This window comes from Megascapheus bottae, chromosome 37, assembly GCF_031878675.1.
Source record: "Megascapheus bottae isolate mThoBot1 chromosome 37, mThoBot2.hap1, whole genome shotgun sequence".
NCBI lineage: Eukaryota > Metazoa > Chordata > Mammalia > Rodentia > Geomyidae > Megascapheus > Megascapheus bottae.
In genome coordinates this window covers 2381556-2392999 of record NC_143545.1, presented here as the reverse complement: position 1 = coordinate 2392999, position 11444 = coordinate 2381556, and the positions used below count along the sequence as shown (strand labels likewise).

The 11444-nt window shown below is 48.7% G+C and overlaps 1 protein-coding gene across 3 annotated transcripts; it reads right to left on the bottom strand.

The window, feature by feature from the left end:
* Positions 1-1172: 1172 nt before the first annotated feature.
* On the bottom strand, positions 1173-4738 carry C3ar1 (complement C3a receptor 1). 3 transcript variants are annotated; one of them, XM_090325122.1, is made up of 2 exons: positions 4597-4738; positions 1173-2728 (listed from the first exon to the last, which is right to left on the bottom strand). In XM_090325122.1, the coding sequence occupies exons 1-2, from the start codon at positions 4601-4603 to the stop codon at positions 1494-1496; spliced, it is 1242 nt and encodes a 413-aa protein (XP_090181248.1). In that variant the 5' UTR covers positions 4604-4738; the 3' UTR covers positions 1173-1493. The 3 variants fall into 3 exon arrangements, with proteins under 3 accessions (XP_090181248.1, XP_090181249.1, XP_090181250.1); XM_090325123.1 differs by having other exon boundaries at positions 1173-2725; XM_090325124.1 differs by lacking the exon at positions 4597-4738 and adding an exon at positions 3326-3375 and having other exon boundaries at positions 1173-2725.
* Between the last annotated feature and the right edge of the window lie 6706 nt (positions 4739-11444).

Sequence of the window (11444 nt, the reverse complement as noted above, 5' to 3'; positions counted from 1 at the left end):
TGTTTGTCTGTTTTTGCATGCTTTCTTAATAAAAAGAAGAGGGGACAAAAAAAAAGGACCTTTCCAGTGTGACAGTCTCTGCTTGCTTCCTTTATTGACTTACGTATTTATTGAGTTATTATTATTCTTGTCAGTTGTGGAACTTAAACTCGGGGCCTGGGTGCTGTCTCTGAGCTTTTTAACTCAAGGCGGGCGCTCTCCCATGTGAGCCACAGCACCACGTCTGGTTTTCTGAGGGTTCATTGGAGCTGAGTTTCAGGCACTTTGCTGCCCCAGGCTGGCTTTGAACTGTGGTCCTCAGATCTCAGCCTCCTGAGTAGCTGAGATGGCAGGCGGGAGCCATCAGTTTGTGGCTTTTCCTGTATTTATATGTTTATGTGTGTATGTGTTTATTTTTGTGCCACTATTGGGGCTTGAACTCGGGGCCTCAAGCTTTTGCTTTTATTTATGAATTTATCTTCGCTCTACCCCTTAAACCACAACTCCACTCCCAGCTTTTTGCTGGTGCATTGGAGGGAAAGTCACTCAAGGCCAGCCAGGAGTGTGGCCTAGTGGTAGAGTGCTTGCCTAGCATGCGAAGCCCTGGGTTCGATTCCTTGGTGCCCTATACTTAGAAAAAGCCAGAAGGGGAGCTGTGGTTCAAGTGGTAGAGCGTCTCAGTCTTAAGTGAGAAAACTCAGGGACAGTGCCTAGGTTATGAGTTCAAGCCCCAGGACTCACACACACACACACACACACACCAAAAAACCCCCACAAAACAAACCCCAAACCCAACTCACATCTGACCTTTGGAGAGTGAGGGGGAAAAAGCTTTTATTCACTTAACACATAAACAGTGACTCGACAGCAGAAAGAAGTCTTTGTTGTTGTTGTTGGATTTTTTTCAGTGCTGGTTCCCATGTGTTATGCCAGGAGCTGGGGAGGCTGAGATCTGAGGATCGGAGGCCCTGAGTTCAAGTTCCATTCCTGGCATGCGCATCACGACCGCGTCCCAGTACCCAGACTTTACCTCACCAGGTCTAGCTTGAGACTCTGCAACTCTCACTAAAGTGTCCAGGCTTGACCTCATGGAGTCTGATTACAGCTCGAGGTGCCCCCCACACCCCGGGTCCATTAGTGGCTCCCCCCTTCTCTCCCTCCTCCTCCTCCTCCTCCTCCTCTCTTTCCCTCCTTCCTTCCCTTTTCTTTGCATCAGTACTAGCGCTTGAACTCAGGACCTACATGCTGGCTCTTGTAAGCTTTTTGCACTCAAGGCTAGGGGCTTTTCCCCCTTGAGCCACGTCTGGCTGTTTTGCTTTGGGCCAGATGTGGTTACTCCAACCCCCCCCCCCTTCTGCCTCGGGTGGATTTCTAACAGTTGATTCTCTGATCTCAGCGGCTGAGATTACAGGCGTGCGCTACAACACCAGCTCTCTCGTCCCTTAAGGCTCTGCAGCTCCTGGCCTGTGAGTTTTTTTTGGGGGGGGGCTGGCTGGGAACGGGGGGGTCCAGGTTCACACCCCAGTGCTCATACTGACCCTGGAGTGGGAGACACTGGTGGAGTTGGTGGTCTCCTCACTGAAGGCGGCTTCTAGAAGGCCTTTCAGAGACTGCCTGGTCTTCTTGCGAAAGCTCTTGCCCAGGAAGGCGTAAAGAAAGGGGTTGAAACAACTGTTGGCAGAGGCCAGAGCCACCGAGAAGTGGTCCCAACCTCTCAGGGCAACCATGTCGGGGATTTCTTGCTCGCTGTATAAGATGAGCACCCCAACAATGTGATAGGGAGTCCAGCAGAGCAAGAAGACAATGACAATGACCAGAGCCACCCGAAAGGTTTTCTTGGATGACTTGGACACGTGACTCCGTCTCATCCTCACCACCACGGCGCCGTAGCAGGCCACCATGATGACAGAAGGCAGCACGAACCCCAATAACAGTCTGGAAAGCATCATGGCCACCAATTCCGGGGGGATGTCCACTTCCACCCCGTCCTGGTAGATATCATCGGGGACATACACGTAGCCATCCGTGCCATTGGAGTCGATCCAGTCCTCGTCACTCAGGAGACCCGAGAGGAGCTGAATGGATGGTAGCTCGTCCAGATCCGTGGATTCCTCCAGCGTGGACTCCAGGGATTCCTCCAGCGTGGACTCCAAGGCTTCGCTGTCCAGCAGGGCCGCCTCGTAAGAATCCGGGGCGTTGTGGTCACGCCCGCTGAAGCTGTAGCCGCACATTTGCTGCCCGTTCTCCACGAAGGTGTCTCGGTAGAGGAAGACGGGGACACACAGGACAAAAGCCAGGACCCAGATGCACGCACACACCATCAAGGTGACCTTGACATTCCGATGGTTCTGGCACCAGATGGGTTTCAGAACCACCAGACAGCGGTCTACGCTGATGGCCGTCAACACGAAGACGCTGGTGAACATGTTTAAGAGGACCACGGAGGGAAGGACTTTGCAAAGGAACCAGCCGTAAGGCCACCGGCCCTGCACGGCGATGTGATACAGGGAGAAAGGAAGCGAGAGACAGCACAGGAAATCCGCCAGGGTCAGGTGGAAATACCAGACGCTATTCACCGTTCTCTGCATCTTAAACCCACACACCCACAACACCAGGCCATTACCCGGCAAGCCCAACACACACGTAAGGGCCAGGATCCCCAGAGACAGAATCATAAGTGGACTGAACCAAGTCTGGGCCTGGAGGTGGCTTGGATTCATCTCGTTGAACTCCATTTGTGAAATGGCTGCTGGAACGAGAAGGGAGACCCCGTGTTAATTTGAGCCCGGCACCTGTAGCATACGCCTGTAGTCCCAGCTACTGCAAAAAAAAAAAAAGGATTGTGTGGCTGGGTGGGGTGACTCACCCCTGGAATTCTAGCTACTCAGGAGGCTGAGATCTGAGGATCCACGTTCAAAGCCACCCCTTGAGACTCTTATCTCCAATGAACCATTAGAAAATGGGAAATGGGGCTGTGTGGGGTTCAGGGGTAGGGCGGTAGCCTTGAACTGAAGAGCTCAGGGACAACACCCAGGCCCAGAGTTCAAGCCCCATGACCGACAAGAAAATAAAGGATTGTGTGGTTCAAAGCCCATGTGGGCTGAAAAAGCCAAGAGATTTTGGCTTTGTTTTCGATGTCCAGTTAACCAGCAAAAAAAACGAAATAAGCGAAACAAAACCAACTGGGAAGTGCAGACATGGCTTACGTGGGACAGAAACAGCTTAGAGCAGAAATGACCAAGTGACAACTATAAAACCCTGAGTTCAAGCCCCAGTAGAGACACACACACACACACACACACACACACATACACACCCCTTCAATTCTTATCCATTTAACCCTCACCCAGCCTCCATTCCTCTCCAGCCTCTGAACTTCTTAGTCTTGCAAGTTCTCCCTTCCCACCGGATAAAACCACGGTTTGCATTTCTTTTCTTAGAGACTCAAGCTGCGCCAAGTGGATTTTGCTGAGCTGGTAATCAGTCACCTTCCCTCGCCATGGTTAGCAGAAGTTAAAAAGCAGCGCATTGAAATAGAAGAAATGCTTCTCTTTTCTTGGTTGTGGCCTTTTCTGTTCCAATCCTGTTTGTTTCTGTTTCTTATTCTCAATTCTACTGCGACAGTCAAACCTGTCACCCAGCCGGGGGCTGGTGACTCACGCCTGTCATCTGGGCTACTCAGAAGGCTGAGATCTGAGGATCGAGGTTCAAAGCCAGCCCGGGCAGGAAAGGCCCTGAGACTCTGATCTCCCATGAACCATCAGCAAACCAGAAGTGGAGCTGTGGTTCAAGTGGTAGAGCGCCAGCCTTGAACAAAAGAGGCTCAGGGACAGCGCTCAGGCTTTGAGTTCAAGCCCTACGACTGACAGACAAAACAAAACAAACGAGCGGCCAGTTGATGGACAAACAAACCTGGTCTCTTGACCTAATTCCAGCGTCTGATTGCCACAATATTGAGAGAAATAGAACCAGAAGTGATCACATGTTGCTCACATGGAAAGAAAGCTTAGCAATCCCTCCTCTGTCTTTTGCAATTTTCTTCTCTTTCCTGCTCCCCTCCTCTCTCTCCTCTTTCTCCCTCCCTCTCTCCTCCCCCCTCCTCTCTGGAAGTCAGGGCATTGCCCCCTTGTTAGCTTTTTCACTCAAGGTGGGCGCTCCACCACTTGAGCCACACTCCCACTTCTGACTTTTTGCTGGTTCACTGGAGATCAGAATCTCCCAGCTAGGATGACAGGAATGGCTATACATAATCTGATTAGCCCCAGAATCAAACAGTATCCATAGAAACCAGTACAATCAGCAATATCCAAAACATTCAAAAGTAGAGAAGAGAAAAAAACGAAAGCTGGGAGCTGGTGGCTCGCGCCTGGCATCCCAGCTTCTCCGGAGGCTGAGGTCTGAGGATCAGAGTTCAAAGCCAGCCTGGGCAGGAAAGTCCGTGAGACTCTCATTTCTCTAAGTCACCAGCAAAGAGCTGTGTGTGGAGCTGGAGCTGAGCTGGTAGAGCAGCAGACTCGAGTGAAAACCTGACAATGCTCAGACTTGGAATTTCAGTCCCAAGTCAGGCAAAGAAAAACAGAGAGAGCCTGGAATGTGACTCAGTGGTAGAGCGCTTACCTAACATGCACAAAGCTCTGGGTTCGATTCCTCCGTCCCACAAACACAGAAAAAGGCAGAAGTGGTGCGGTGGCGCAAGTGGTAAAGAGGGCCAGCCTTGAGAAAGCTCAGGGACAGAGCCCAGGCTCTGAGTTTAAACCCTGGGACTGGTTAAAAAAAAGAAAGAAAATGAACATAAAAGAGATCAAACAAACAATCCTCAAGATTATTTCCCACCCTTCAAGCTACTCCAGAGCCAAATGGCATGCAGACGCTAGAAAGACAGAAAGCAAGCAGGTAGCCATGAGAATAAGAGAAGAAAAAGAAAAGCTGAGGAAGGGATCAAAGAAACCAAAGATGGTGAGACCATGAATCTCTCCAGTCTCTGAAGGACCGAGGCAGGCTAAGGCAGAAGGGATCAGAAATACCTGCTTTTTGTTGTTATTTTGGTTTTTCCTTACCCCTCAACAAAATGATCAGAACCGTGGCGTATCTTCCTGAAGTCCTGGCTTGTTGTTCCCCCACAATCAGTCATCCTTTAGAGTTTCCACCACTTTCTGGCCACTCCCTCTTCCCTTCTTCCTCTTCCTCCCCCCCCCCACAATAAACCCAGCCTCCATCAGCAATAAACCCAGAACACACAAGTCTCCTGATGGAATCCATTCTCCTCTCATAGGGCCCATGAGTCATTTCTAAGTGAATTTCACTGGAAAACCAGAATAGGAGATCTGTGGAGGTTGAAGGTCACAAAACTTTCTTTCCCTGAGGGCTCAGGGTTTGAGGGGAAGAGGTTGGGGAGAGGGAGGAAGGGAGAAGAACTTTCTGCACTTAAGCTCCTAAGGTTTGCTTTTATTTCTTTCCAAAGGAAAAGGCAATAAAAAAAAATGAAAATGGGGGCCGGGAGTTTGGCCTAGTGGTTAAAGTGCTTGCCTAGCATGCACGGAGACCCGGGTTCGATTCCTCGGTACCACATACATAGAAAAAAGCCAGAAGTGGTGCTGAGGCTCAAGTGGTAGAGCTCTAGGCTTGAGAAAGTCCAAGGACAGTGCTCAGGCCCTGAGCTCAAGCCCAGGACTGGCAAAAAATAAAATAAAAATAAAATAAAATAAAATAGGAAAATACAGAAAGTCAAGACGTGTGTAGTTAGGAAAAGAACCCAGACGTTTTCATCATGGAAATAAGATTTGAGCAAGTCCTTAGATAATTACAGGGTTTCCACAGGCCCAAGGTTTGTAGGGAAAGGAAGACACATCCTTAAGAGCCCCCGGGCTTCTGGCTTCTTCTAGTTCTTCCTGAAATTGTGGGTGGGATGGAAAGTGATTTTCTGCGCTAGTGTATGTGGTAAAGAATTCTCTCACCAGCTATGTAGCTCACGCCTGTAGTCCCAGCTCCTCGGAGAGGAAAGATGGTAGTTTGAAGTCCATGCAGGCAGAAAAGGCCCGGAAAAAAAAGAAAAACAAATGGTCATGGAGGTGTGGCTCAAGTGATAGAGCACCTAGCCTTGAGTGAAAAAGCTAAGGGCAAATTCCCAGGCTCTGAGTTCAAGCCCCAGGACTGACACACCCACCCAGACACACACACACACACACAGTCTTTATCATTAGGTGCTTGTACTGTTCTAGCCTGTGACAGATCACACGGCTGAGCCCCGAGGGGGAATACACTATACCCCAGAACACGGAAGATGCCAGCCACTGTGTCAGCCAGCAGACAGGAAGTGACAGGGGGAGATAGCATCTGAGTTGGTATGCTGAGCCTTTCAATACCACAGCCGCTCTGTGAAACCATCGCTTATCTATCTGCCTCTGTGGGACAAGGCCTGGGGTTGGTTCAACTCTCCAAAGCCTGCAGTCTGGTTTGTAACCACACTCCATGCCAGATAAACAACTCATCTTCCTTCTCGTCCTCCTCCTTCTCCTCCTTCCTTTCCTCCTTCCCTCCTTCCTTCTATCCTTTCTTTCTCTCTCTATCTCCTTCCTTCCTTTTTTTTTTTTTAATACTCTCTTGGGGCTTGAACTCAGGACCTACGTGTTGTCTTCTTAGAACCTTCTTTTGCTCAAGGCTACTGCTCTACCAATTGAGCCACAGAATCATTTCCAGCTTCTTCTTTGTCTTCTTCTTTTAATGCTGGTTGTCTGGAGATAAGAATCTTAATAATCTCAAGGAATTTCCTTCCCTGGGCAGACTTTGAACCTTAATGTTCAGACCTCAGCCTGCCATGTAGCTGGGCTTAGAGCTAGAAGCCATCCATACCTAGCTTTTCCACTGATTATTTATTTTTTTTGTCCAGTCTTGGGACTTGAACTCAGGGCCTGAGCACTGTCCTTGGGCTTTCTCAAGGCTAGAGCTCTACCACTTGAGCCACAGCACCACTTCTGGCTTTTTCTGTGTCTGTGGTACCTGGGAATCGAACCCAGGGCTTCATGCATGCTAGGCGAGCACTCTACCACTAGGCCACACTCCTGGCCCCTGCACTGGTTATTTTGAAGATGAGGTCTTCAAACTTTCTTCTCCAACTGGTTTCAAGTCTTCCGACTCGAGGCCTCAGCTTCTGGGTTACAGGAGTGAGTTATTAGATCCCGATTGAGGAATTATTATTATTATTATTATTATTGTTGTTGTTGTTTTATGGTCATAGGGCTTGAACTCAGCACCTGGGGGCTGTCCTTGAGCTCTTTCACATAATTATATCAAGTCTACTACTTTGAGCCACTGCTCTACTTCTGGTTTTCTGGTGGTTCCTTGGAGATAAATCTCACAGAAGCTGGGTGTGGTGGCTCATTCCTATAATTCTAGCTACTCAGGAGGCTGTGATCTGAGGATCGAGGTTCAAAGCCAGCCTAGGCTCTAAAGTCCGTGAGACTCTTATCTCCAATGAACCACTAGAGAACCAGAAGTGGGGCTGTGGCTGAAGGGGTAAGGTGGTAGCCTTGAGCTGAAGAGCTCAGGGACAGCGCCCAGGCCGAGTTCAAGCCCCAGGACCTATAAAACAAACAACAACAAATCAGAGTCTCATGGACTTTCCTGCCAGAGCTACTTCAAACTTCAGTCCTCCGATGCCAGCCTCCTGAGTAGCTGGGATTACAGGCATGAGCCACTAGCACCTGGAAGAACTTTTCTTTCCCCCTGGAGCTTGAACTCAGGGCCTGAGCACTGTCCCTGGGCTTTCCTCAAGGCTAGAGCCCTACCACTTGAGCCACAGCACCATTTCCAGCTTTTTACTATGTATGTGGTACCGAGGAATTGAACCCAAGGCTTCAGGCATGCTAGGCAAGCACGCTACCACTAGGCCAAACTCCCGGCCCTGGAAGAACTTTTAAAAAAAAATTAGATCATTTTGACTTGTCCCTTTCTTGTCTATATTATTATTATCATCATTATTACTACTGTTATTAGCATTATTATTTTGTGTGTGACAGTCCTGGGGTTTGAACTCAGCCTGGGTGCTGTCCCTGAGTTTTTTGCCTAGCGTGCATGAAGCCCTGGGTTTGATTCCTCAGTATCCCATACACAGAATTGGAGCTGTGGCTCCAATGGTAGAGCACTAGGCTTGCACAAAAGAAACTCAAGGACAGTGCCCAGATCCTGAGTTCAAGTCCCAGGACAAAAAAACAAAAATTAAGAGGAACACGTCATTTTGTATAAATAGTAAAGCATTTCCTTTTTCTCTTCCTTTTTTGGATAAACGCTTCGTTTACTGTTATTGTAGTGGTGATGCACAGAGGTGAAATTATCAGGAGTGAGATCATGCGTTCATTTTCCTCCCCACGGAGTCTTCTGTTCCCTGGCTCTCCCCCAGCCCCTCCCTCCCATCTCCGTCCACAAGTTCACGTGGGGTGAACCCACACATCTGCCTTTTTCACCCCTTTTCTCTCCTCCCACCTTCCTGAAGATAGTCATAGGAACCCCTCATCTATAAACCTTCCTTTTTCTGTTTTCGTTGTTGGTCCTGGGGCTTGAACTCAGGGCCTGGGCGCTGTCCCTGAGCTCTTTTGTTCAAGGCTGGTGCTCTACCACTTTGAGCCACAGTTTCACTTCCAGTTTTCTGGTGGTTCACTGGAGATGAGAATCTCACGGACTTTCTTGCCCAGGCTGGCTTTGAACCATGATCCTCTTGAGTAGCTGGGATGACAGCTACCCAGCTTGTGAAGCTGAATTTTAGTTAGATTTATGTCTGCTGCTTATGATGAGTGCTGAGAAATTATATTACATCAGTGTCATTGATTGATTGATTATTGATCGATCGCCAGTCCTGAGGCTTATTTAATTCATCACCTACTTACCTCTAGTCCAGCCTGCTGGCCTAACCCCCTTGCTGTGGAGATTCTTGAACAAAAAGCATCAGAGCCAGGTGTCGTGGCTCACGCCTGTAATCCTAGGTACTCAGGAGGCTGAGATCTGAGGATCATGGTTCAAAGCCAGCCTGGGTAAGAAAGTCTGTGAGGGCTGGGAATTGGGCCTAGTGGTAGAGTGCTTGCTCAGCGGACATGAAAACCGCTCTGGCCTTGCGAAAGCCCAACGACAGTGCTCAGGTCCTGAGTTCAAGGCCCAGGACTGGGGAGAGAGAGAGAGCGCGCCTCTGAGCCACTTATTTGGGTTCAAGTGATAGAGCATCAGCGTTTAGTGTAAAAGCTGAGGCCAGAGCATGAGGCACCAGCTTGTTTATACGTGACCAGTGTTTATACTCTTGGATGCATTCATCTGTCCACAAAAGTCCCTTTGAAGTAAACGTTTTAGTTTTAGTAAAAGCCAGGAAGGGGCGGGGGTGGCGGGGAAAGGGAAAAAGACCAGCAGCTTGATTTTTGACAACCACCATTGCTTCTCCGGCCTGAAACTTCTGCATTGTGTAGCCAGCGCCCCCTGCCGGTGGGCAGAGACCTTCACCCCAAACACGGAGTCACTGCTGTCTGGGAAAGAACCAATGATTTCTGGCGAGGCAGGCTGGAAGGATTGCTTATTTAACCAAAGAAACAAAAGTTCTTCCCGTGTTCTTGACACTGTGCAAGATGGTAGGAGAATTCTCACACGAGCCTTGCCTTGGAAAGCCGTTGAGAAGGCCTGAAACAGGTTCAAATGCGTGCGAGCTGGAATCCTAGCTACTCTGGAGGTAGGGATAAGAAAGAACAGAGTTTAAGGTCTGAGCCCAGACAAAACCTCGCGAGATGGCCAGCCGAGCTGGGCAGGGTAGAAAGCTGGAATAGGAGGATTGCTGTCCAGGCTAGCTTGGACATAAATGTGATACCCTGGAAAAATAGCTGCAAAAAGAAGCTGAGGGGCTGGGAGCGTAGCAGCCGTGACTTCCTGGGTTCGATTCCTCAGGATTACGTACACAGAAAAAGCCAGAAATGGTGCTGTAGCTCAAGTGGTAGAGCTCTAGCCTTCAGCAAAAGAAGTTCAGGAACACTGCCCAGGCCCTGAGTTTAAGCCAGGACTGGCAAAAAGGGGGTGGGGCGGCCGGGCATGGGGGCTCACGCCTGTCATCCTAGCATCTCAAGAGGCTGAGATCTGAGGATTGTGGTTCAGAGCCAGCAGGGGCAGTAAAGTCTGTGAGACTCTTATCTCCAATTCATCACTAGAAAACAGGAAGGAGTAGGCGGTAGCCTTGAGCTGCAGAGCTGCAGTGCTATTGCCCAGGCCCAGAGTTCAAGCCCCATGATCTACTAAAAAGAAAAGAAAAGAAAAGGTGCTGCTGCTGAAGGTATGGTTTAAGTGGTAAAACCCCTGTCAGGAAAGCCCAAGGCCCTGAGTTCAAAGCCTAGTGCTGATTTAATAATATATTTATTTTCATATATATATGTCTATGTATATACGAAAAGCCATAGGCTGGGCTCCATGGTTAATAGACGATTATTGAGCAACAGCAAGGGGCACTGACTCTTAGGACTGGAGGTTGTGCCAGGGACTGGATTTGGAGGTAGGCATATACACAGGGCCTACCAAGGAAGCAGAAAATAGAAAAATGGGTTATGGTGTCCTGGGGTCCCAGGGCCACAGTGGACTTCTCCCTGTGATGTGAGGGGCTGTGACCTCCTGGGGATCAAGGGGTGTCACCTCAGACTGGAATGGTCTGTGTGCTGGCCAGGCATGAGTGAAGCTTGTTCTGGTGCCTTCCTTGAAGAAGCAGGCAGGACCCAGTCCTTCACATGTGGTTCCATGTTTCTCAAGAAGCCCAAGTTCAAACTCTAACTCAAGGCACAAACGAGAGCGTGGACTGGTTCAGCTGGAACAAACATGGAACTGCCCAGCCGGGTGCTGAGTGGCTGGCTCAGCCAGGCAGGAGGCGGATGACCTGAGGATCTGGGTTCGAAACCAGCCCGGGTGGGGAAAGTCTACGTGACTCTGATCTGCAATGAAGCAGCAAAAAGCTGGAAGTGGAGCTTCCACAAACATATACATACATAAAACATATACACATACAAAAACATACATACACCTATACAGCCACACAAAATATATACACAGACGCACACACATACACACAGAAACACACATATGCACATACACAGAAACATACACACACATATACATATAAAAATACACATATACACGTACACACAAACATCTATACACACAAAACACACATATACACAAACACATACATGCATAAACACACGTGCACACATATGAACATGAAAACACTTCAACACAGACATCTATACACATGCACACACAAACATACACACATATACAAAACATATACACACATATACATATAAAATACACACATACACGTACACACAGACATCTATACACACAAAACACACATATACACACACATCTACACGCATAAACACACGTGCACACATATGAACATGAAAACACACTTCAACACAGACATCTATACACATATACACACATCTACACACATA